Source organism: Gobius niger, assembly GCF_951799975.1.
Source record: "Gobius niger genome assembly, chromosome: 3".
NCBI lineage: Eukaryota > Metazoa > Chordata > Actinopteri > Gobiiformes > Gobiidae > Gobius > Gobius niger.
The window spans coordinates 20,254,449-20,279,471 of record NC_136854.1 but is presented as its reverse complement, the minus strand read 5'-3'; the positions used below and the strand labels follow the sequence as shown (position 1 = coordinate 20,279,471).

At 40.8% G+C, this 25,023-nt stretch overlaps 2 protein-coding genes across 3 annotated transcripts; one reads left to right on the top strand and one right to left on the bottom strand.

The window, feature by feature from the left end:
• Window positions 1-755: 755 nt before the first annotated feature.
• On the bottom strand, window positions 756-14,575 carry LOC306961477 (G-protein coupled receptor 83-like). The gene is made up of 4 exons (XM_079554244.1): window positions 14,113-14,575; window positions 12,126-12,251; window positions 2,864-2,997; window positions 756-1,557 (listed from the first exon to the last, which is right to left on the bottom strand). Exons 1-4 carry the CDS (start codon window positions 14,539-14,541, stop codon window positions 825-827), a joined length of 1,422 nt encoding a protein of 473 aa, XP_079410370.1. The 5' UTR covers window positions 14,542-14,575; the 3' UTR covers window positions 756-824.
• Window positions 14,576-16,547: 1,972 nt separating this feature from the next.
• Window positions 16,548-20,951, top strand: ankrd49 (ankyrin repeat domain 49). Of its 2 annotated transcripts, none has more exons than XM_079553132.1 (3): window positions 16,548-16,664; window positions 17,319-17,542; window positions 20,288-20,951. In XM_079553132.1, the coding sequence occupies exons 2-3, from the start codon at window positions 17,321-17,323 to the stop codon at window positions 20,762-20,764; spliced, it is 699 nt and encodes a 232-aa protein (XP_079409258.1). In that variant the 5' UTR covers window positions 16,548-16,664; window positions 17,319-17,320; the 3' UTR covers window positions 20,765-20,951. The 2 variants fall into 2 exon arrangements, with proteins under 2 accessions (XP_079409258.1, XP_079409257.1); XM_079553131.1 differs by having other exon boundaries at window positions 16,590-16,843; window positions 17,318-17,542.
• Window positions 20,952-25,023: the final 4,072 nt, after the last annotated feature.

Below are 25,023 nucleotides of genomic sequence, written 5' to 3'. Positions count from 1 at the left end.
GAGACTGAGGGGTCATTTGCCAAGCGTGTGGAAATGAGGATCAGCAGCAGAGTGATTAACCCTTTTTTTTTTTTTTTAACTCCCAAAGCATTCTGTCATTGTCAGATTTGGGGCCTTAAAACAGTAATATGGGTCCTTTAAAACAAAAAAAAGAAGAAAAAATCAGGGGTCTGTGGTGGCTTTAGATGAAGTCCCTGGTGGTGAAGGTGATGGGGGAGCAGGTGGGCTGGAGAGTCCAGAGAGGTGTCAAAGCTCCAGTAATGTTCAAAGTGCCAGTAATGTGTAAATGACTGTAGGTGCAACATGCCCACAAAGATCCATGTGCTATTTTCCAGTTTGCACTCAAAATTCTGGAGAAACTAGGCCCTTTAGTTGCATATTTGTGCTTAGGTTTTCCAAACTTACATTCCACACGTCTTTTGTATGTAAGTACACATTATGGCATTGTATCTTAATTGAATAAATGTCATTTGAAAATTCTGCTTCACTGGTTTAGATCAAGGATTAAAGAATAAGAATCCAATATAGTCACAACTGATTTTTTTTTGGAGAATATGTTTTTAACATCAGTATTTCAGAATCACAATTGAGCAACCTGACAAAAGATAGATTTATTAATGTGTCCTGATGGGAGTGTAAAATTACATTGTGTGTATGCAAAATCTTCAGATAATATAATGTAATATTGATACCAAATATTAATTATAGTAATAGGTTGGAAATCAAATAGTTGTTTTAAGATGTTGCTCTTTGAACTGCATCATCCAAAGCTCCTAATGGGCATTTACATTTTTATAAAGAATAGCTTTGATGCATAGCACTAACTACTTAGTCGGTTTCTGCATCCAGCTCACAGCGACAATGGGCTCCACTGAGAGAATATCTGTCCGCCCTGAGTGCGCTTCCCTGGCCCTGAACAGCACATATGTGTCCTTAAGGTTGTGCGATTGACTTGAAGAGGCGTGGCTTGGTTGCGATGAGCTGGGACCTGGTTGTGGCGCAGCTGCTCTGGACCTGGAGGAGTTGTTATCAGGCCAGGCCGTCTGGCGACAGGGTGCCACTGCTTGTATCGGGTGGTTCTCCGGTTCCAATTCCACCGCGGGCCTCCTGCGCTTGCAGATATCCAGAAGCACCTGCAGCTCCTGACGAAACATCGGGTTCAGGCAGCAGTAGATGAACGGGTTGTAACACGTGGAGCTCATGGCCAACCAATGGAAACAGAAATATAAAACATTGGACGATTGGATTGCCTGGCTGGACAAGAGCACCACATAGCAGTTTAGAGGAAACCAGCAGACGGCAAACACTCCAACCACGAGGAGCAGCATGGCGAGTGTCCTCCTCCTCTTCCTCCGCTGCGTGGCGTGTTGGGCTGTCGTCGTGTCCCCGATAGCGTTATGGCGCCAAAGACGGCGGGCCACGGTTGTATAGGAGGCGGTGATGATGAGGAGAGGCAGCACGTACAGCAGCACAAAGGTCAAAAGGTCAATGTACTGCCAGTAGACATCTGAGGGCTCAGGGAAGTCTGGGACACACAAGCTGCGCTCCTTTTCTTTACTGAAGACACAAACACAACAGACTCAATTTGCAAATAAGCAAAAGAAAGTTTTGCGCTCAGTCTGCATTTTGCGAACTATCAGCAAGCAACAGTAATTTGATCCAATTTGTCCACTCTAAAGTAGACAGCAATTTCCTTTGGTGCATGTTTATGGGTTCAAATCTAATTGTTACAGAATCTGTGTGTGATTTGTGTGAATGGCAATAATGGCAATGACTAGCTTGGAATAAAGAAAGACAAGTCACTAGAAAATGCTTTGCAAATGGATTTCTCTTGACCAATAGTTCCACAAAAAAAAAATCTCTGTAATCATTCAGCTGAGAGGAGCTTTAATTACTGTTGGCTTCCTCATTATTGTCAAAGCTGAGGCAATATTTCTCATTGTTAAAGATATGAGAGATAGAAAAAATAAACCTGGTGGGACGAAAGGGTAGAGAGTGAATGTGAATTTAAATTAAATGTCCCTGCAATTATTCTTAAACTATTATTGTGTTATTGCCATATGTTATTAGTGCACCTGAGTCATCAAGTGCACTATTAATATTTCCTGATGATTGCCTGACATATTATTCTGTAAATTAATATTGCACTGACAGCATATAGCCCATCTGGTTGAGTGTGTGGTGCAGACTGAATTACATCAGGCCTCAAAGGAATGGCTCATCTCCCTCAGTGACACAATCCCATGGGGCTTGCAACACTTGCCTTTATCAAACACACTTTCCTTCAAACTACTTTTAAAACATTCCTTTCTCTGTGTATGACTATAGAGCTGTGTGTTTTCAGGGGAACTATATTTTCTTTCTAAACAGAAACCTCAGCATTCCAGGCCCAGAGCTGAAAGTAAATTATAACAATGCAGACTTGCTATGGGCTTCATGGGTATAGAATCTTAAGTGATTTTGAATCGTGCAAGAAAAACTCTGAACTTATAATCAATATGCTGAATGTCGGATTTTCCTTAAATCTGGCAAATAGTGTACTGGATTCTGAACAAAATGGGAATGTGAGGTGTTCACACCTCTCTTTTTTGATGTCAGAGAATTTTGTCTCTTCTCTGGGCCTTTTACTGCGAAGGACACTTTTTTTACTTGGAGGTGCTGTATCTGTCAAATTCCATCCTTGCAAGGAATGGCAGGCCTCATACTTTTGGCTGCTTTTACCTCTCAAATGTCTTAAGCTTTTAAAGACTTTAGCACCGTTACTGAAAAGGAGGAAGAATAAATGGGACTTTCAATAAATCCTCACATTACAGAAGTCACAATCAACAACAGGCATTAGTGAACTCTCAGGAAAGGATGGTACCTGTAAGTAAACGTCAGGAGTTTTTGATAGATGGCATGTGGCAAAGAGAAGCAGCTGCCCATTATCCAGATGACAGCCACCCAACAGCCCCCCTGCCCCAGAGACATACGCGGCCGCAGCGGGTGCAGAATGACCTGCAAGAGAGCAAGGTCATGCATAAACATGAGGTATAAAATCATCATACATTGAAATGCATTGTAGAAGAAACATTCAGATTATCATCAGATTGTTTTATTTATTTATTTATCAGTTTATTTGGTCGGGACAGTGCATGTTAATGAACATACATGGGTCACATGCATGTAAACAAGCCACACCGGATTGTAATTCTGTAGGCTAATTTCCATCCGTCGTCCCCCATACGCACTCTCAAGCACACTCTCATTCATCCTGGCCTATTGTACATGTTTTTAGTGGTAGGGGAAACCGGAGTACTCGGAGGAAACCTACGCAGCTGCAGTCTAGGTTTAGGTAGCCAATTCCTCCTGGGGGCAGAGTAATAGGCTACAGTACATGTCTTTAAAAAGCTTTGGTCGCTAATTATTAATTATTACTATATTTTTATTGTCTACTGTCCTGGGGAGCTCTGCACAGTCATTAGGTCTCATTACAACATGACCGTGAGTCCATAACTATCTTGCTGCTGTGCTCTGGGTCTTAGTGGGCTAATGTAAATAGGTCAACTGGATCTTAAACCCCATTTCAGTTCATTGAAGGCTTTTCTTTAACAGTTATTTCCTCTGTGACTCCTCGCTTAGACCATCTTTTCCCCTGTGCTAAACCTAATCTTGCATAGATGATTCCTCCAAAAGTTTCTGTCACAAGACATTCAACTGCACAAGTGTATTGTACTCAACTACTTAAAATGGCAAGTTACATAGGCTTTTTATCAACATTACAGCTTAAATTGCTACACTCTGCCTTTCAAGTACTGATTGTATCGGGGCAGAGTGTCGTGATGACTAATTGGATAACGACTCACTTTCCAACACTCACTGGTGCAATTAATTTGAAATGCTTGCAATTAAATCTCACATAAATACTTCACATTACATGTTAATAAAGTGAATAATGCAGGGCCGAATTTCCCACCCTTTTTTCTGGTGTATAACCATGGTCCTTTCATATTAGTGTAAAACAATGAGTAGGGCGGCACGGCGGCACGGCAGCACAGCGGTTAGCACTCATGAAACTAAAGCATCAGCACATGTGGTCCGTCACCTTCTTAGTTTTGCCCATTTGCTAAAGGAATTGTTAGTTCGACTCTGTGCAATGGAATCTACTGGTACCAACCACAATACTTTTTATTTTCAAAAGCAAGCATTTATATATTCATTATTATTTAAAAAAAAAATCCTCATGAAGTTATTCAACACAAAACTGTAAATGATTAAGAGTGCATTGTGGTGCGAACCTTTGAAAAACGTGTATGTGAATAGAACCTTGTGCCACGAGTTCATGAAAAGAGGCCACAGCTGTCCCCAAATCATCTTTAGTGAAAAACACTTTCTCTCATGTACCGTGCTTCTATTGCGCTGGTCCTTGAATTAATTCGAGACAAATCTGTGTAGAATTTAATGGTGATCTCAGTAGCTCAAGTTTGGATCTATATCAGAAAACTTAACGAAATGGGATTGACACAAAGGGGAGCAGGGGTACGCCGTGACGCTGAGACGGAATGTTCTTGACAAGGACGAAGGCAGGCGTATAAGAAGAGGCGGATTTCATTGTCATGTTCTATGCTAGTTATGGTCAAAGGTCCTCTGTGGCATGGATGCTTCCTGCGTGATGATAGAAGATGGGCAAATTGAGAGAGCATTAGTATCACCAAGGTCCTAATTTATGTCAATCATAAGCCCTGAAGCGGAATACAAACATGTCTATTCTCTGAGAAATCCTTGATACACAATGCACTTAATCTCTTTTATCATTGACTGGATTGACATGTAGTACACGACTGGTGGGAAATTGGAATAATTGAAACCATGTATAGGAGAAAAGTATCCAAGTAAACTGTATGAATGAAATGATACAAGGGACTGCACCACATGTGTGTGATGTGGAGCAGCAAGGTTATGGTTCATAAGATCAATGGATGTTTCACAAAAGGAGGATGATGACAGTTTTTTTTGTTCAAGAACACAACAGAGCTGCACTCTGTGTATTTAAATTGTAAAAAATTCAATTGTAATATCTCGGTCAAGGAGTGATTTTCTTTGGCACTTGTTCATTCGGCTTAAGTCTCTGTCATTCCATTGACCCTTGGTGGGTTATAAGATAAGATAAGATGATACTTTATTGATCTCACAGATGGAGAAATTGCATTCGATGAGAGAGCATCCGGCAGCAGCACCCATTCAGTGCGCACCACTCTTATCCGATGTTTGAAATGATACCAAATGACAAAGTCCCATTTAAATAGAAATGCAGCAAACAGTATATGATCAGTTTTTGCATATAAAACATCAACCAAGTAGAAGAAGAAACCGTGTACCGACCCTGCAGATGTGCCAATGGTGTTTTCATTTTTTGGGCCATTTCTCAAAGAAAATGAATGAAAACACAAACACTTTTTTCTTTTCAATCATGGCCAGTTCCTGTTAATACAACATCATTGTGTTAATAAAAGACAATACAGCATTGAATCCAAGAAAGCTCATTGCCATGTAAACATCTTTGTATAGAGAAGAAATCCAATCAGAATGGTGATCAATAGTTTGAACTTTGTTGTGCAATGACAAAGCAACAGTCAGGGACAAGTTTGTACGAAGGAAACAAAGGACCTGCCCATGTTCTTGTTGTCCACACAAAGTGGCATGACAGAAGAACACATAACTCTAAAAGGTATGTGTATCTGCACTCTTGAGTAAAAAAAATTGATTCTACACATTGCACGTGATTAAAGTGACAATGTAGTTTGTGTTTTGCCCACCTTACTCTTAAAAACAATCGTTAAATATTTGTATAGCATTTTCTCACAGTAGGCTTTATGTAGTATTCACGCCAAGTACTTTTTAACTTGTGAAATGTTTGCGTCAGTACTTTTTTTCCCCCTTCTACTCGCAGTAATTTAAAAGTATTACTGGAGTAAAAATGTCTACTCTGCCCACCTCTGGTTCTTAAAAAGTGATTTTTGAGACAATAATAGGATTTGAAGGGAGAAAGGTCTGTATAGAGAAGGCTCTTACACACTGCACGCAAATAGGTTAGCAAAGACTTTAATTTCTATTTTTGCAAAAGACTGTTGAACAAATCAGCAAAACCAGAGGGGCAGACAAACCTGTCAACTTTTCGCTTCTTTAGATCAGTTCTGTGGGGAAATGCTCCCCTCCTGAAGCAAAATGGCTTCTTCATAGTGAAACACATAGGAAGAGGCTGCAGCTGCTTCTCTCTGCTCTCTGTGAATAAACACCGCTCACTGTGAGGCTGAGGACGCTCGGCTCTGGGATGCGCATGCAGTCTGTAAGAGGCCTTAGATAATGGCCTTTACACGGAAAATCAGAATATCGTTGAAATGTTCATTCATTTCTGTAATTCAACTTAAAATGTGAAACTAATATATGATATAGACTCATTACATGCAAAGTAAGATATGTCAAGCCTTTGTTTTTTTTTTAGAATTTTGATGATTTTAGTTTACAGCTTATAAAAAAGCCAAATTCAAAATCTCAGAAAATTAGAACAATGTGAAAAGGGACTATATTGAGGCTCAAGGTGTCACCCAGTCATCAGCTAATGCATCCATAACACCTGCAAAGGGTCCCTGAGGTGTTAAATGGTCTCCCAATCTGGTGCTAAGTACATATGCATGATTATAGTTTTCAGGGGAACTGACATTTCTCTGTTTAAAATAATTATTTTATTGATTTAATCTAATATTCTAATTTTCTGAGATTTTGAATTTGGGGTTTTTACAAACTGGAAGCCATAATCATCAACATTAAAACAAACAAAGGCTTGACATATGTCACTTTGCATGGCATAAGTCTATATCAACATATATATTAGTTTCACATTTGCAGTTGAATATCAGAAATAAATGAACTTTGAACAATATTCTAATTTTCCGAGTTTCCCCTGTACACCAGTATATACTACTCAAGTTGTTTATAGAAACGGAAAGAAACAACAACAAAAAATCCCCCTTACAAATAGGTTATTATTAGATACTGTGAAGTTACCATTAGAAGAAACAAGTTTAATTTCTATATATATTCGGACAATTTCTTCCTTGTACAAATATGGTTCTGTTATATGTTTCCTCCAGAACTCCATCAGCGGCTTCTCTGGAGCTATACAACAAAATCCACTTAAGGCATCAAAGTAATGCTCCAGCCTGGTTGTAGAACTGTTTCAAAACCTTATATATATATAGCAAAACATAACAAAGAAAATAAATTAATGGTTTATACTTTGTCATGAGGCACCCCTTAAATTGTCCCAGGTTCATGCTTAATTGCTTAGTGGCACAATTCATGACCTTCATAAGGTTTACATATACATTGTAGGGTAGAACTCTGCGTGGGTTAATATGTGTCCAGGGCTAAGGGTGAGAGCCCGTGACACAGCTTTTATGCAAAAAATGACTTGCATGATTAGCCTGTGTGTGAGTGATTGATGGTGGTCGGAGGAACAAATGACGCAGATTAGCAGCTGCAGGCGTTCCTTTGTGCCTCCCCAAACACCCGATATCCACCCACATGTACATAACAAACTTGCCTTGCCATGTACCTTGTGATTTAACAGTACCCACATCTGCCTTAAAGTAGCAGGACAAATGGCACTCATCTTAAATATTCTAAATGAAAAATGAATGAAACTAAATTTAAAAGAGTGTCTCCATGTCTGTTAAATTGTGTCCTTGATAAAATATATTAAAAAAAACAATACATTAATGAATAATAATAAAACAAACAAGAGAACCATGAGCCTGTGCGCATAAAGAAAGTAAAAACGTATTAGCAGTAGATGCACACACCATCCGTAAACCAGTTAACATGATCAGAATAACCACACACTATAATGATGCACTTGATCGGGGTCAACAGGTTTGAATTGAGATGTGCCATATCGGATAGACTTGTACTATGGTGGTGAAGACTAATGAACATGAATGAGGATGTGCTGTGGGATTCTGCTCTGGTCGGAGAGTGGGCCCATGATGCATGGATAGGAACATTTCTAATAATGAGTTTATCACATGCTGCTTCCTCTGCAGAGTATTATCAAACACACCAAAGTGGATTCATTTGTGAGCACCACAGCACAGCGGTAAGAAAAGCACTGTTGTTTTCTCATAATTCTATACAATACTCATTAACCTATGAAGGTGCCTGAGTATAGAAATAGGCCACCGTTTTTAAATTCTGAGATGTGTTCTTATCTGAGCTTAGACGAGTTGATTTGTAGCTGTCTGGTCTTTACGCGTGCGCTCAGTCACACACACAGAGCACAGACGGCATTAGCATGTAGCCTCTCCTCTTCTCATCTATGGCCCCAAACAGTTGAACCTCGGATTCAGGAGGAACAATGCGGTTTTCGTCCTGGTCGTGGCACACTGGACCAGCTCTATACCCTCCGTCGGGTGCTCGAGGGTTCGTGGGAGTTCGCCCAACCAGTCCACATGTGTTTTGTGGACTTGGAGAAAGCGTTCGACCGCGTCCCTCGTGGTGCCCTGTGGGGGATGCTCCGGGAGTATGGGGTCCGGGGCCCTCTGCTAAGGGCTGTCCGTTCCCTGTATGACCGCAGCAGGAGCTTGGTTCGCATTGCCGGCAGTAAGTCAGACCTGTTCCCGGTGCGTGTTGGTCTCCGCCAGGGCTGCCCTTTGTCACCGGTTCTGTTCATTACTTTTATGGACAGAATTTCTCGGCGCAGCCAGGGGCCGGAGGGTGTCCGGTTTGGGAGCCTCAGAGTCTCATCTCTGCTGTTTGCAGATGATGTTGTTCTGTTGGCTTCAACAGACCAGGACCTTCAGCACGCACTGGGGCGGTTTGCAGCCGAGTGTGTAGCGGCCGGGATGAGGATCAGCACCTCCAAATCCGAGGCCATGGTTCTCCACCGGAAAAAGGTGGTTTCCCCTCTCCAGGTCGGTGGGGAGTCCTTACCTCAAGTGGAGGAGTTCAAGTATCTCGGGGTCTTGTTCACGAGTGAGGGACGGATGGAGCGTGAGATCGACAGACGGATCGGTGCGGCGTCAGCAGTGATGCGGTCGCTGTATCGGTCTGTCGTGGTGAAGAGGGAGCTGAGTCGGAGGGCAAAGCTCTCGATTTACCGATCGATCTACGTTCCCACCCTCACCTATGGTCATGAGATTTGGGTAATGACCGAAAGGACAAGATCGCGAATACAAGCGGCCGAAATGAGTTTCCTTCGCAGGGTGGCTGGGCGCACCCTCCGAGATCGGGTGAGGAGCTCAGTTACCCGGGAGGAGCTCGGAGTAGAGTCGCTGCTCCTCCACGTCAAAAGGAGCCAGCTGAGGTGGCTCGGGCATCTGTTTCGGATGCCTCCTGGTCGCCTCCCGCGGGAGGTGTTCCAGGCATGTCCTAGTGGGACAAGGCCTCGTGGAAGGCCCAGGACACGGTGGTGGGACTATGTCTCCGAGCTGGCCTGGTGTCGCCTCGGGGTCCCCCCAGAACAGCTGGAGGAAGTGTGTGTGGATCGGGAAGTTTGGGCATCTCTGCTGAGACTGCTGAGACTGCTGCCCCCGCGACCCGGCCCCGGATAAAGCGGAAGAAAATGGATGGATGGATGGATGGATGGGCCCCAAACAGGAGTGAAGTTAGAAGCAACAAAGTTCTTCCACGTTTTCCCTTTTTAAATATACACAAAGTTAAACACGTCAATTTTCTAATCAGATAAAAAGTGGAACGCCTATACTACTATAATGCAAGGCGTAGTAATATAACTACGCCTTGCAATATAGTTCCTCTTTTTATCCGCTTAGAAAATCTACATGTTTAATTTTGTGTATCTAGACTTGGATCGTGTACAGGCTCATGTAATCATATTTAAATAGGGACAACGTGGAAGAACTTGATCGCTTCTAACTTCACTTCCGTTTGGATCCATAGAGGAGAAGAGGAGAGGCTAGATGCTAACGCCGTCTGTGCTCTGTTTACATGACTGAGGGCACGCGTAAAGACCAAACAGGTGCGCATCAACTCGTCTAAGCTAAGGTAAGAACATATCTCAGTATTTTAAAACGGTGGCCTGTTCCTTTAAGAACCTTCATCATCTGCGATGGACTACTCCTGTATGACTGAGAGCTTTCACAAACAATACTCATTATAGACTTGACATAAGATGGATTTGGAGCTTAATTTATGCTCCAAATCCATATGTGAAATGTAGCAAACTTCAGAGGATGAATGTATCTGTGAGAGCAACCAACCTATTTCTGTTTCCTAGCAATACGCTTTTAAAATGAGTATAGTGCCGTATGACCTGTATAAATTAACTCCAGTATTGATTGAATTAATGTCATTGCATAGATTAGCACAATGCTTTCACATGGGCCTGAAGCACATTGATTGCATTTAAGCCAAACGCTGTTAATTTTTTTTACAACATATTTACATTTAGTTTTAGTCTTTTGACGAAAATGTCCTTTCATTTTAGTCGAGATTGAGTCAAATACATTTGTTCAGTTTTAGTCTAGTTTAAGTCCTTTGCTTCGTGGAGCTCCTCCCACATGAACAAAGGTCAGAGCTGTTCCTTTGTTAGTGCTGATGTAGTACAAATTATAAAAAAAGAGACAATACCTACATACGAAAACTTTGGAAAATGTCACACAATAAACCTTCGATTCAGGTCAGGAGAAAGATTACAGCAAATGAGCTGATCCAGAACATATGTTAGTGTAAAATTTGTATTACACCTTTCTGTATGTATCGCAGTAATGAATATGACCATACGCACGGCCAAAGAGAAAACACCATACCTCACTTTTCTCTAGTTTTTGTGTGTATATAAACTTTAATGAAAGCAACACATATTCACCTTATTCCGGAAGTTCGCGTGGGCGCCGCCATGAATTGTGCCCGCACCTTTTCTCCTATCAGTTAACATGGGACTGGAGAAGTCCACATAAAATCAGTTACTACACTAAAACAAAGCCGTTTTCTGGCCGCGCAGAGAAACGGTGCAGTGTTGACTTGTTAGTGCAAATGATTGGATATTTTACACAAATCAATCTTCTAAACATCAGATTTGAGCGGCGAACATTTTCCCTCGTTCGTGCTCTACCGAAAGTGTCAATACAACAGAAGTGCCGAGACAAGGCGCAATTAGGTGAATACCTTATGCTACACCTTCATAGACACATTTTAACCTGAGCTTGAAAAAGTTTGGGTCCGGCAGATGTCATGTTTCAAATAATTTGCAATGTAAGCGTCATTCGATTCATTCAATTTCTTTTCTCATGCAATAGATCTGTGTTAAATATGACATCCAATTATCCTATTGAGTTCAGATAATTATTAGTTGGCTCACTCCAGAATGAACCCCTTCTCCTTCTCTCCTTTTGTGATTACTTGCATGCGGTTTCATTGAGACGTCTTTCTCTGCAACTGCGTTTCAGTGCGACTTATTCTATTCTCTTTGTACTCAAAAAGAGGGGGGAGGGTGGCTGAACTATAATGATGCATATTGGAAAGTTAGTTTGCTCTTGCTTTACTTGACAATCCATGGTATACTTTTTACATTACTGCACTCATGACCTGCTCATAGTCAGACAACAACAATTACCTTTAGGTTCACTCAGGTGGTAAATGAGCTGTATGCGTCTACACTCCATAAGGTGTAAAAGAGTTGCGTAAAATAATCCAAGCACAATTAAAGATAACCAACTGACAGGAAACGGTGGACGGCCAGCCTGAGCACGAGGGAAACAAACAAATGAGCATGATCTGCTGACAGGAACGCGAGCCCAAATAGACACTTGAGTCGCACGCCGCCACCACTGACCAACCTGAGCAACATGTTCTGGGGAAAAAACGGAGCATCCAGAATCCTGTCCTGTCATCAGCTTCGAGAAGTCAATTAAAGAAAACCACCCAAGACATTTGGCACTGCTGGACTGTTGAAGTAATAATAATACTTATAAAATCAGATGAAAGCAAGTGGGTAGGTCTGTAGTGTTTGTGCTCATGTCAGGAAGCAGCTTGATCCATAATCTGGCCCAGGTCACTTTGAACCTGCAGCATTATATACTCCCCACTTTTTTTCCACAGGCAACAAAATTGGAAACAATATGAACACCCACCTGTCGTCTGTCCAGAGCGATGGCAGTCAGAGTGAGAGTGGACACATGCAGAGAGCAGTACTGCACGAAGCGACTGATGTGACACATGGCCCTTCCAAACACCCAAGTGCTGTGAACAAAGCGCACCTAGAGACACACACACAAAGAGTTGTTTTCAGTTTTAGAAGAAATTTTCTGTTTATCTACAGTATGGTCTGAAGTGAACCCCATCGACTCTGCGAGGGGCATTTTTTCTGACAGAGCTTTTGAGCGGATTTCGGAGCGACAAGGGACAACCAGAGATGGATTATGTGTGGACTTTTTAGGCAGCGTGGCATGTGTCGACGGTAATAGGTTTTTGAGTTCCGATTGAGTAGCTTGTGTTCATAAAATGTCATAGTGTTCAGGTCAACCTTTGTGGAAAGATCCAAATAAGCTTAAATCCATACTCGAAGATTGATGATGGTATCCTGCCTTAGCGCTGCAGCATCTGTCTAGGTCAGGGGTATCCAAAGTGCGGCCCGAGGGCCAAATGCGACCCTCCATGCTTTATACATATCTATATACGGCCCTCGGTGAAAAAAGTAATATTCACTAATCCCGCCAGTAAATATGGGGGAGATTAAAGTGGAGAGCTTGTAGATTTGATTTACTCCATTATCTGCAATAAACTGACAGTGAGCGCTAGAACAACCCAAAATGATGTGTTTAGAACTTGTATGTCTATGGATATTTCTCGACACAATTAAAGTTTGGGCTATTGTTATTAGCCCGTTAACCTGCCCAGTCCCATTGGCATTACAAAGTATCATAACCACCAGATTGTGACAGAGGAGGAATGAATAATATAGTAGTAGTAGTTGTAGTCATCTATTTTCTTCGGTCATATAAACATTTAGAACTCATGTGACAGTTGTTGGAAGATCTTGTACATAATACAATAAGAAAACGTGTACCGTACTTTAAGTTTGTTAAGTGTAAATGATGCCTGACCGAAAGGCGAGATTTATATCCCCACTTACAACTGTGACACTATGACCAAAGATGGCACATAACACAGTTATTCTACCAACAATGATAAGACATATACACAAAACTTAAACTTCAAAAATCAAAATGATGTTATGCGTCCACAATTAACGATTAAATCAGATTAAGAGACAATAGACCCGTGCTGGTTCTGTGCATAACTTCAAATCAAAACAACGCCGCCCAAGAAGTAACTTCCTGTTTCGATGCAGCAAAAAAATAAATAAATAAAAACACACAGTTCGACTCATTGATTAGTTCAGCGGGTACTTGCAACATCACAAGAATTAAATACACACATTAGTAAGGCAGAGAGAAAGTTGAACTAATGAACGGCTGAACTAATGAATAAGATGTTGCTTTTATTTTGGCGTGCAGGATCAGAACAGGAAGTCACTTCTTGGGCAGCGTTGTTATGGTTTGAAGCTATGCACAGAGTCAATTAACTATCAGGCAATTTGGTGACTGGTAATCCTCAAATTCAATTGGTTTGCTGACACTATATTGACACTAAGGGAGAGATCAATTGACTTGAATGCCAAACTGGTAATAAAGTATTGACAAAATAATGGTGGACTATTAACAGTAGATAAAAAACCCATGAAAACGCAATGCATTTGTGTGAAATCGGATTGAAAACCTGCCTGTATTGGTCTATATTAACAACAACTAGGTCCTTTGAGCTACTTTAAAATCAGCTTTAATGGCAGCTTCAGACTAACTTTTCACCACAACATAATTAACTTAATTTTATTGCGATTTTGTGTTTTGTTCTTTGTTATCGATGGGCACAGAACAACACAAAAGGATATTTTTCTTTCCTTAGAACAGATTTATACCAATGATAAATAACTGAGTCAGAGATCTACTATGGAATTCTCCCTCTTTCTATTTCATTGATGTCTTTTTATCCCACTTTTCCTTTTTCACCAAACATGCTGCTGTGAATGATGAATAAAATAGCCTCTTGGCTTCTTACCAGAGTGAAAGGAGTGTTGAGCACAGTAATAAAGATATCCGCAACGGCCAGGTTCATTATGAAGAGGCTGGTGGAGGACTGTGCGCGCTTGTTTTTGACCACCACATGGCACACGAGCGTGTTCCCAAACAGTGAAATGATGATGATGAGAGAGTAAGCTCCAACCAGTAGCACCTTGATGCAACCCCCCTGCGACTCCCCGCTGCGTGCCCTGCTTGTGGCCAGAGTGCGCCAGTCCTCTAGCAAACCTTCATCCAAGTCCAGCAAGAAAAAACCTGAAGTCCGGTTATGCACCTGCCGAGATGTATTCAACAGGTTCTCTGTGTAAGAAAATTCCCCATCTTCCAAAAGTGAGCTGTTAATAAAATGAAATGCGTGCCCCCCTGTTCCGAGCCAGAAGAGCACTACTGCAAGACTTGCAAAAGTCATTTTAGCCCCTATTTTGAGTTCACTAATTGTAACCAGTTTTTTTTTTTTCTGAATAGGCAACCTCCGATAAACGCAACAAGTTGGAGATGATGCCTCTTCACTGCGAGACAGAGGTTTGTTGCGCGCACACTGTGTGTAGAAAGGGAAGGAGAGGGAGAGAGACCAATGAGAGGGAGCGACCTCATTGGCTCACTCGACAGGCTATTTTGTAGCAGTTTACCTCACCCGCAGAGGCTGCACTAACAGGTGTCCATAAGGATGGCACTTGTGCTAAGATGCTTCAGAATTCTACACAATTATAGGCTAGTTTATTTGTACCTAACACTTTAGAGTGAGACAGCGCTAAAGGGTACCATTACATCTTCCTCCCAATACTGGTACTTTAACGATACATGGTTTTCCATACCTATACTGAAAATGTTTATCATCTAGTACCAGATAACTGAACAATGATGGTAATGTATTTCATAAAATAATATTTCTATTAAAATTGTATCATTTATTTGAGCTGAAACAACCAATTAACTTCCTTACATGCTGTCCCTGGAAACAACAGGTATATATGGTCTCTAAATCATTCTTTTTTTTGTACTTTTTTTGATACTATATTGTTTTTTGATATCAGTATTACCTAACTTTTTGGTTTCATTTAATGGTACATAGACAGAGCTGCATTAAGGTTCCGAACCTAATTAAATGTAAATTAAATGAACCTCTGCTAAGTGCACTCAGTTTCACTGCATTGACCATCGGTCTGTGGCCCTATACAGGTCGGGGTGTCCAAACCTTTTACATGGTACATCACATTTACAGTACTATGCCACTTACATGGTACTGGCTCGGAAGAAAAAGAATGGAAAATTTTGTCTCCGTCTGAGTTGAAGTGTACAGACAGAGATCAATGCCGTGAAATTCAACTGAGAGCATGTCTCTTTTTGTTGTTGTTAATTATTGAAATTATATCATATAATGTATAATTATATACAGTAACGTTTAGTAAAAGGTGTCATCTCTGGTGATATGCGCCAACTCAGTGAGAAACCCAAGGTCCAAAAATTGGTCTGAGGGCTTCACTTTGGGCGCCCCGGCTATTCACTTCAACGCTGTGGCCCATCATGAAAACTTTAAACACCCCTAACAATTCAACAGAAAAGACATTTACAAAAGACAGGTGTCGTCCATCTGGTCAAATCTTGGATGCAGGTGCCCTACAGGACTTGCATCATAATGGTCTCGAGGGCTTAGTTAAATAAAAGGCCTAACTTTACCGGCTGTGTTCAAAAGCACACGTTGTCTGAACATGAGTTAGGAGGACACATTGTCGCCAAATATTATTTGTGCTTTTATATTCGCTTCTGGTTCATGATTTTACTAAATTCAGTGAGTCATGTACTTGCCAAATATTCAGTCTCTGGTGAATGAAGTGTTATCCTTATCCTTTCCTTCACACAATCAATATGCACAAACACTAGATGCGTTTTCACAAGTCCTTTCAAATTTCGCTTTGTCAATATTCTGCCAAAAATAATCTTCTTCACATCTCCTCCATATGGCTATAATGGATCAATATGAAGTTCTGTGGAGGTTGTTTGATGAGAAAAATACATTGGACATCATTAGCTTAAATCAATCCCCGGGCCATTTAATAAGGCCTAAATAAGCTAATGATGTGAATAATAGCAGTAAGACATTCATTCATTCACTTCATTCACACAACGATCTTTCACCAAAGAAAAAAAAAAGAGTGGTGCGCACTGAGTGGGTGCTGCTGCCGGATGCTCTCTCATCGAATGCAATTTCTCCATCTGTGAGATCAATAAAGTACCATCTTATCTTATCTTAATTTCATTTATTCATTTATTTCAGGCAATGGCACAGAAAGTACAGTATACAGTATGTAAACATGATGATCCATTTCTACCTGAGCTTTTATATTTTATAAGGAAGAGTGGGAAGAAGATAACTTTGCATTTGTTTTATAATAAAATGTGTGGTTCTGTGGACTGTAAAATTCGTCGTGCTGCCCTTTGAACAAAACATGACTACATATCCCATAATCCCCCTCGACAGAGCGTGTCCGTGGACGTTTATACGCTTGTGGCTTGAGACCTGAGATAAATGAGGTAACTTAAGCTTTTATCTATGAAGGCTATGCTCTCGTATATGAGACACTGGTCGCTCTTGCAAATTGAACATTTGCAAAAAAAAATAGCGTGATTGGTGTTTTACTGTAGATTTTGAACGTAGCTGCGGCTAATGCTAACGTCACCCGAGCAGCATGAACAGGAGGTTGGATAAGAAAAGAGAACATTATAGGCTGATATTTGTTTTTGCACATGTCTTGTTATTTAAAGTAGCGCGCTAGAAAGGGTATTTCCACCCTGCCACCATCGTTTGTCAACTGTTGTCGTCATAGACTGTTTGTCGCCCATCCAAAACATAAGCAAACCCGTATAGGGTTCGGGAAAGTCTACAGTTACCATGGAGATCGGCCATCTTTGCAGCTGTTAGCATACATTTCCATTGACTAACATTAGCTAAAACAGTTTATAAAGTGGAGAAAATAGCCGTGGAACAGCTCCGTTAGCTGCTGAGTTACTGCTGGTAAATCCATCTAACTCACTGTGGTGTCCAAGTGTTTTAATGTGAACAATAACTCCAGTATTGTAACTTCTAAAATCTCCATTAGTTTACAATTGCTGCTAATCCTATAATGCTTAGCGATATGACGTCACATTCCTGAACTCTATAACCTCTGGTATGACTCTTCCATTTAGACATGCAGTTCCCAGAAGATTTTAACCAGCTGGAGCTTCTGGACACGCACGGACACCAAATCCCACGTGGAAGCAACAGCCTGTGGACCGGCAGTGAGGAAGAAGAGGAGGAAGAGGAGGAGGAGGAGAGCGGAGAGCGTTCTGAGGAGTGGTATCTGCTGAAGGAGTCATCCCTTAAAGACAAGCCACAGGAGCTTCTACTGTGGGCTGCAGAAAACAACAGAGTACGTCATGATTGATCATAGACTACATAACAGTCTGTAGCCATGGTGAAAAGTGGATTCATGATTGTTAATGATTGTAATGATTGCCTTGTATTGTAAACGCCACTCACAAAATGCCAGTCCCGTGTCCAGAACCAATGGTCAGAGAGGGCGTAGGAACCGATAAAGGTAATAACACCCTTTAGCATAATGCATTTGGCCTGTTTCAGAATGTATTTAGCCGATAACGTAGTAACACTGTTGTGCTAATAATGTAATAACAATTCACCAGCCGACAATGTTAACTATTACGTTATGAAAATCGTTCACAAATGCAATTCATTCCTTCAATAATGTAGTAATTCTGACTTAAAACTGCACAATAACAATGTTTACTCTCAAATTTGCGATGACCCATTATTTAATGTGTTTTTCATCAAAATTCGTCAAATTGAGGATGTTGTTTTTGTTCATTTTAGGTACTTTGTCCCAGCTCATATCAGAGGTCATTTTCCTAGGATGATAGGGAAATAAAAAAAATATTTGGACAGGACACAGAACCATCAAACGTTTTGTTGGTTCGACAAGGTCATGAGAAGTGATTTGGCAGAAAAAGACACAAAGTAACTGTCAAAGACGCGTCAGTGCTATCATTTTCAGCAGCCGTAACTGACCTGAAGTGTCCAGAAGTACAATGGCCCTCATTTATTAACCTTGCGTACAAAAATGGTGTGTGCGTAGGTGTATTTGTGATATACGCCTGAGTGTGCGTGGCATTTATGAACCTGTGCTTTACGCTCAGATCTTTCCGTACGCAGAAGGATCTGATGTTAAATGCCACGGAGAAATCCTAGCGTCATTTGAATGAAACGCCCCAAAATATTCATAATCAGGTGGCCTCACCCACGGGTTTTACGGCACGCACACACGAAACACGGCAAAAAATAACATTTCTTCAATCAGGAAATGATAAAGAGGAAAATTAAAGAATCTGTCAGTGACCCACATTTGATTCCCACCTGGACGGGGCCTTTCTGTGGGGAGTTTACATGTTCTCCCCGTGTCTGCGTAGGTTTCCACCGGGTGCTCTGGTTTCCCCTACCACTAAAACATGTACAATAGGACAGGATGAATGACGTGTGTGCATGAATGATGGTGGTCAGAGCAGATGTGTGCAGTCGCAACAGTGCTTCTGTCAGTCTACCCCAGGGGTGCTGTCAAAATAAGTTGTTAGTGAGTGGTTCTTCGCGATGTTCTCGCAGAGATTTCATGGCGGGTCCCGTCCCTTTGTAGCTCTTTTGTTTAGGTCAGGAGACTGTGTGCCTTAGTAAAACCTGCAGGCTGCATCTCTTGAAGTCAGCCATTGTGGATTTTAAAGCAGTACTAAGTAACGTGTTTACCTTAATAAATCTGTTTCGTAGTCCCTGTGGGGGTAATACAAGTGTTTATGGGATGATTGGAGGATCTTTCATCTCCCCCTGGTGTTTCTGGCCAGAAAACCATGTTTGCAACTTGACTGCCACCGGTGCGGAGAAAGCAATACACACTACTGAAATCACGAAGAAGAAGCTAACATGCTAACGGGCAAAGCTAACTGCGGGCTAACGTCACTTTAAATAGTATTTACAGCAAAGTTTGAGTGAAAAAAAATATTTCCATTGTATAATTGGATGCACAGTAACCCTCCCCCCCTTCGCCTCGTAAATACTACGCCTGTCGGCGTAGTATTTACTCTCCAAGACAATTAATAAGTTAAAAAATCGTAACTTGCTACGACACCTGCAGTTGCGCTTATGGCCTCTAGGGGGAAGAGTTACTTAGTACTGCTTTAAGGTGTGTTTGGGATCATTGTCCTTTTGTAGAAGCCATTTGCTTTTTAACTGGTCTACATTGGTCGACGTGTGTTTAGGGTTGGTTGCATTATCTTTTTCAAATATTTCACAAATGTATGAGTTGATTAAATATTTTAAAAAGTCATCATGCATGTAAGTTGGTAATTATTGTAATTACTTCCAGTAGCTATACAGTATGTAGCCTATTATGGGACAGCTGGCCCTTTGTGGTTCAATTAGAGGTGGAGAACCTTCTGAAAAAACACTAATTGCAATGATGAGAACAGATAATTACAACTATTACTAGCCCTCACATGTATTTCAAATCAGTAGCGTCGCTTTGGAGCCATTGAGCCAAGTTTATGATTGCAAAGAAGAGACCCGCCACAATATAATGACATTTGGCATGGTTGGACTTGATCAAGGTTTTAAGTAGAACTACAGTATGTAACAAGAAGAAATGGCAAATGGGAGTCAGACAAAATTAATTTCTGTAAAGGCTTTTATTGAAAACAAATATTAAACTGAAGGCTGTTTTGCAGATGATCAAAAGTTAAGGACCACATTCCTTTAAAAGGCCATGTCTGTGCAAAAATGAAATAAATGTGTCCTTCTACTTTCAGCTGCTCCTTGATTAAAAAGCACAATGTCACCCAAAAATGGGACATCTTTGCATTGCTATTTTAACTTTTAAAAGGTAGAGCCAAATTTAGTCCTGGTGTTTACTCAATAACTTACCAAATCCATTAGGGATTTGAAGTATTTTTCAAACTTTTAAAATAAGGAAAGCATCCACAAATATCTATTACCTATCAGAATCCCAAATGTTGTACTTAAGATGTTACAACAATGATAATGTATACTTAAACTGTGATATTATGGAGTATAGGGTTCATAGGACATTCCTAACCTGACGCTTTGGTCTTTTCCCCAGCTCTCCACTGTGAGCAGCCTCTTGGCCGCTAATCCATCCATCGTCCACTGCTGTGATGAAGATGGCTACACACCTTTACATCGCGCCTCCTATGGCGGCCATCTTGCTTTGGCCACGGCCCTTCTTCAGGCCGGCTCCAAGGTGAATAGCCGAACCGCCGATGGCTGGACACCCCTGCACAGCGCCTGCCGCTGGGGCAGAGTCGCCATGGCCAGCCTGCTGCTACGTCACGGGGCCCAGCTCAACGCACAGACCAACGGCGGGCTGACGCCTCTCCACCTGGCCGCTTCAAACACAGACTCTGCTCACACACTGGAACTGCTCTTATCCCAGCGACACTTGAACGCATCACTCCGCAGCAGCAGTGGGGAGACGGCCGGCCAAGTGGCACAGCGCAGTGGACCGCATTACTACATGTTTGAAATGGTGGAAGAGTGTGTCAATGTTATACCATCAGTCATGAAAGAGGCTCCCTGAAATACTGCATAACTGTATGGTGTTGGGCAGCACTGAATGTAAAGACTCTTAAAGATGTATTGCATTAAAGGCAGTCTTTAAAATCCATCCTGACCTACAGAGCATTCTGACTTTTCCACTGAACATGCAGTCATGGACGAAAGTGTGTTAAATTTGCCTTTATTTCTCCTTTTGCAATACACACAAAAGAAATGAACAGATCTGTACTTAACCATGTGTAATTGCACTAATCTTCTGGGACTGTATCGTGATACCGAGTGTTTAGTTTGACGTCTTTTTCACTAAACCAGTAGTTCTAAAAGGAAGGATGAAACAAATACAGAACAAATGGAGTCAATAAATAGTCATTTTACAGGTGTGATAAAATAACCACTTGAATTATTTGTGCTGGCAAAGATTGGTTGAACTAGTGAAAAGGCAAATTCTACCTATTATCCACCTTCCATCTCGTTGATAAAATATTCATGCAAACAAAGTCATGATATAGACCAATGTTTCTCAGCTGTTGAATTGGTACCCTTAGTGGTTTGCAAGCTTTTCCCCTGGAACATTTCTTTCGATTCTTCACCCTGCACCCTACTGCAATGTCCAATGACAGGTCAAAGAAAGAAATTAATAGCATGGTTAATAGCTCTCACGTGTATTTCAAATCAACAGGGTCACTATGGAGCCATTGAGCTAAGTGTAAGATTGCAAAGAAGACACACTTACCGTTTTGTTTTACTCTCAGCTGCTCCTTGAAAAGAAAAAAAAATCCTTCCTTTTGACGGACTTTTCCACTGAACGAAAGTGTAAAATTTGCCTTTTTTTCTCTTTTTTCTTTTTTGTGCTGTTCCAATACACACAAAGGAAATAAACATATTTGTACCAAACCATGTGTAATTGCACTAACCTTCTGGGAGAATTACTTGTTTTTGTGTGTCCTGAGTGTTTAGTTTGACGACTTTCGCCACACCAGTAGTTCTAAAAGGAACTAATTTTACACAGGTACAAACAGAAAAACAAAACAAAACAAATACAAGTGACAATTTCTTTCAGGCCTGGGTGTGTGAAAGCTGCGTTTACTAAATGGGTAGATTCAAACTGAACTGTTTTGTTTGTTTGTTTACTTTATTGTCCCCGTAGGGAAATTTATCCTCTGCATTTAACCCATCCTTCGAGGCCGCTGGGGCAACCCGTAAGGAGCAGTGGTCGACGGCAGTGCCGCGCCCGGGGACCCATCTCCATGTACAAAATCATAATACTCTGTCCGAGGTATTGACATAAGCACTTATCATGTCTCAGAGAACACGACTTTGATTAGTGACTACAATTTTCTCTGCAATTATGTGACAGTTAATTTTTCCTCTTCAGCATTCAATAACGTGATAAATTGACATAGCACTAAGTTTTGGCGTTTCTTTTGACAGATGCAGTTTGTCAATCGGAACAACACTCAAGTTTTCTCAGTCTGTTTTTTGGAGTGAAGTGCACTGTATTTTTATTAAATTTTTTCTCCATTTGTCTGAGGAGACTTAAGTACAATGCATTAGCAGCTATCGCTGTGGAGAGTGTTTCCTCAAATAACCTGCTGCTTCTGGTTTTGTTTGTACAAAAGCAATTGATAGATTTTATAATTATTTTTTTTACCAATTATAAAGACGTTGCTATTGTTTCCCATGTTCAATCTAGCAAATATTAGCTTTTAGCTTATGAAATTAGGAAAGCTGGTTAGCAATGTTTTTGTAATTGGCACTTTAAATTGTGAACTTAAAAACCTATGTTAGTGCTTGGTGGTCAATCTGTAGCTATATTAATGTAAAGGGTATGCAAGTACTTTTTCTAAACATTAAGTAGAAATGGCTGCAAAGTTGGATCTATCAAAAGTGTATGTATTGTGGTTGTCAGTCATATACAATAGAGGAAATGCAGTAGTATAGGTCTTAGTATATTGATAGAACTTGTGGTGTCACTTGTTATATGCATGAGCACATGCCTCTGCCACTTAATGACAAAGATGTAGTCACTCCTCAACTGTTCTGTAAGTCAAACATCTGCCACATGGATATGATTGGTAGCATTTAGGCAACAGTTTGACCAGACATAACATTTAATCAGAGCAGAAAATCGCTCAATTAAATGCAGGAGAACCTTTCGACACATGAATTTGCACATGAAAACCGATTAAGTTTGCGTCTGTCACGTCAAGTTCAAAGCCTTCACCTGCAAAGAAAATCTGCCTTGACTCTGTTGTGCAATTACCCCGCAATTATTGGCTGCAAGTGGGTCATGGGCAGCGTCAGTACTTGAAAGAGGAAGGCCCAGCAGAACAAAGGGTGCCTTATATTCCATTAGACTCGCTAATGGGTGAAACGCAGACTGCTGTTTTTGAATGCTGGAAGTACTTTTACAACTTTTGTAATTTGAAAAAGGATGTTTTCGTGTTGGCGAATTTGATGAAAGGTCAAAACTTCACTATTGAAGGCAGTTCACTATGTTAAAAAACAAAACAATTATATATATATATCAACTTAAGAAACGTATAACACAGTATATTGTGGATTTGTTTCTCAAATCTACTGTTTAAAAGGACATACAAACTTTACATACCAAGTTTTCAGTGACGGATCAAATGACACTTTTTGATACACTCATTGTGATACAATAATTATACATGTGCAGTGGATTGCCAATGCCAATTTGATTTTGTATGTCCTGTATAGCCCCAGTAATTACAGAGATATAGATCAAATCAGGTCAAAGCAGTGACAATCTGACAGCTGAATATTGATGGTGGTAATAACAGTAAAGAAAATAAAGACTCTGAATCAACCAAATATGGGTACTGCTCCAAATTGTTTTACAAAGCACATAAAAACAACTAAGTGCTGCACAACAGTAATATAAAAATGGGTGAAATTGAAGACACAAATAGCTATTAAAGTTGTTAAAGGAACAGGCCACCGTTTTTCCATACTGAGATATGTTTTTACCTGAGCTTAGACGAGTTGATACGTATCTGTCTGGTCTTTGTGCGTGCCTGTGGAAGAGCGCGGTCGCTTCCAACTTCACCCCCGTTTGGAGCTATAGGAGTACATTGGGAGAGGCCAAATGCTAACAACATCTTTGATTGTTTTGCGTGACTGAGTGCACGCACAAAGACCAGACAGATACGCATCAATTCGTCTAAGCTCAGGTAAGAACATCTCTCAGTGTGGAAAAACGGTGGCCTGTTCCTTCAAATTTATATAAATATCTTTTAATTGGAATAAAGAGTTAACATTGTTAAGAGACTGGGCTGTTCAATAGCCCAGTATTCATTTAGGTTAATTATCTCATTACATGTGTTTTTGTTGTTGTGGGAAATCTACACAGACACAACATGCACAAACACCACACAGAGACGCCCCACATGATCCAGGGATTGAACCCAGGACTTTCTTGCTTCTTTCGTCAGGCAAGAGCACTAGACCGGCAAAATGCTGCCTTATTTGCTTTCCCTCTCAATTTCAATGGAGAACTCCCATGGGATATTCCAATGCCCTCTTGACACATCTGGCCAAACACAAACACTACATGACTTTGATTTTATATGTGCTACTAATGGCCGGTTGACCTTTCACTGAGACAGGCGAGAAAAAAAGGCTTAAGTTGTTATTTTACTCTTCAAAGTAAAATCTGCAGAGCAATTAGTGACGGGCCTATCTGAAAATTCAGATGGAACCACTATGGGAAAATCTGTACAAAGTTTGTTACAATTAGTGTGTTCTTTCATGTCACTATAAGAATGTGGACACCGATGTGTTCATTATTTTTGTTCCATTGAATGCACAATGCCAGCGCCAAAGGACACCGGTGGTCTGTCACCCTCAACTCCAAGTAACAACATCATTTGAATAACCCAAGGTTAAACAAAATGCTTCGTTGAATCTGAGAAAAACACAACTAAATCCCACAGAGACTCAGGGTAAATGGGCTGACCAATTAAATCCACAGAGATACAACTATGTTTTTAAACCAATAATACTTAGGAGTAATTAAGCCTTTGAAATATGAGCTTGTCTTTTTCCAATAACCACAGTGATTAAGGATGTAACGGTTCAGGCACCTCAAGGCTCGGTTCAGGGTGCAGGACCCGGCTCAGTGCATCGTGGTGCACGTACAATAGCATAATAATACGTTGAAATAATGTTCATCATTGGGCAGTATTTATAGTCTCAGAATAAAGTTATTAATGCTTTAATGAGCCCTGGGCTCACAATACAGAACAAAACAGAAAA

Coding starts and splice junctions, on each gene's coding strand:
- LOC306961477 (XM_079554244.1), bottom strand. CDS start 14,541: ATGACTTTTGCAAGTCTTGCAGTAGTGCTCTTCTGGCTCGGAACAGGG. Junction 12,252..14,112: donor TCAACACTCCTTTCACTCTG/GTAAGAAGCCAA, acceptor GTGTGTCTCTAG/GTGCGCTTTGTTCACAGCAC. Junction 2,998..12,125: donor TCGCTCTGGACAGACGACAG/GTGGGTGTTCAT, acceptor GCTCTCTTGCAG/GTCATTCTGCACCCGCTGCG.
- ankrd49 (XM_079553131.1), top strand. CDS start 16,820: ATGAACAGGAGGTTGGATAAGAAA. Junction 16,844..17,317: donor ACAGGAGGTTGGATAAGAAA/AGAGAACATTAT, acceptor CTCTTCCATTTA/GACATGCAGTTCCCAGAAGA. Junction 17,543..20,287: donor GGGCTGCAGAAAACAACAGA/GTACGTCATGAT, acceptor TCTTTTCCCCAG/CTCTCCACTGTGAGCAGCCT.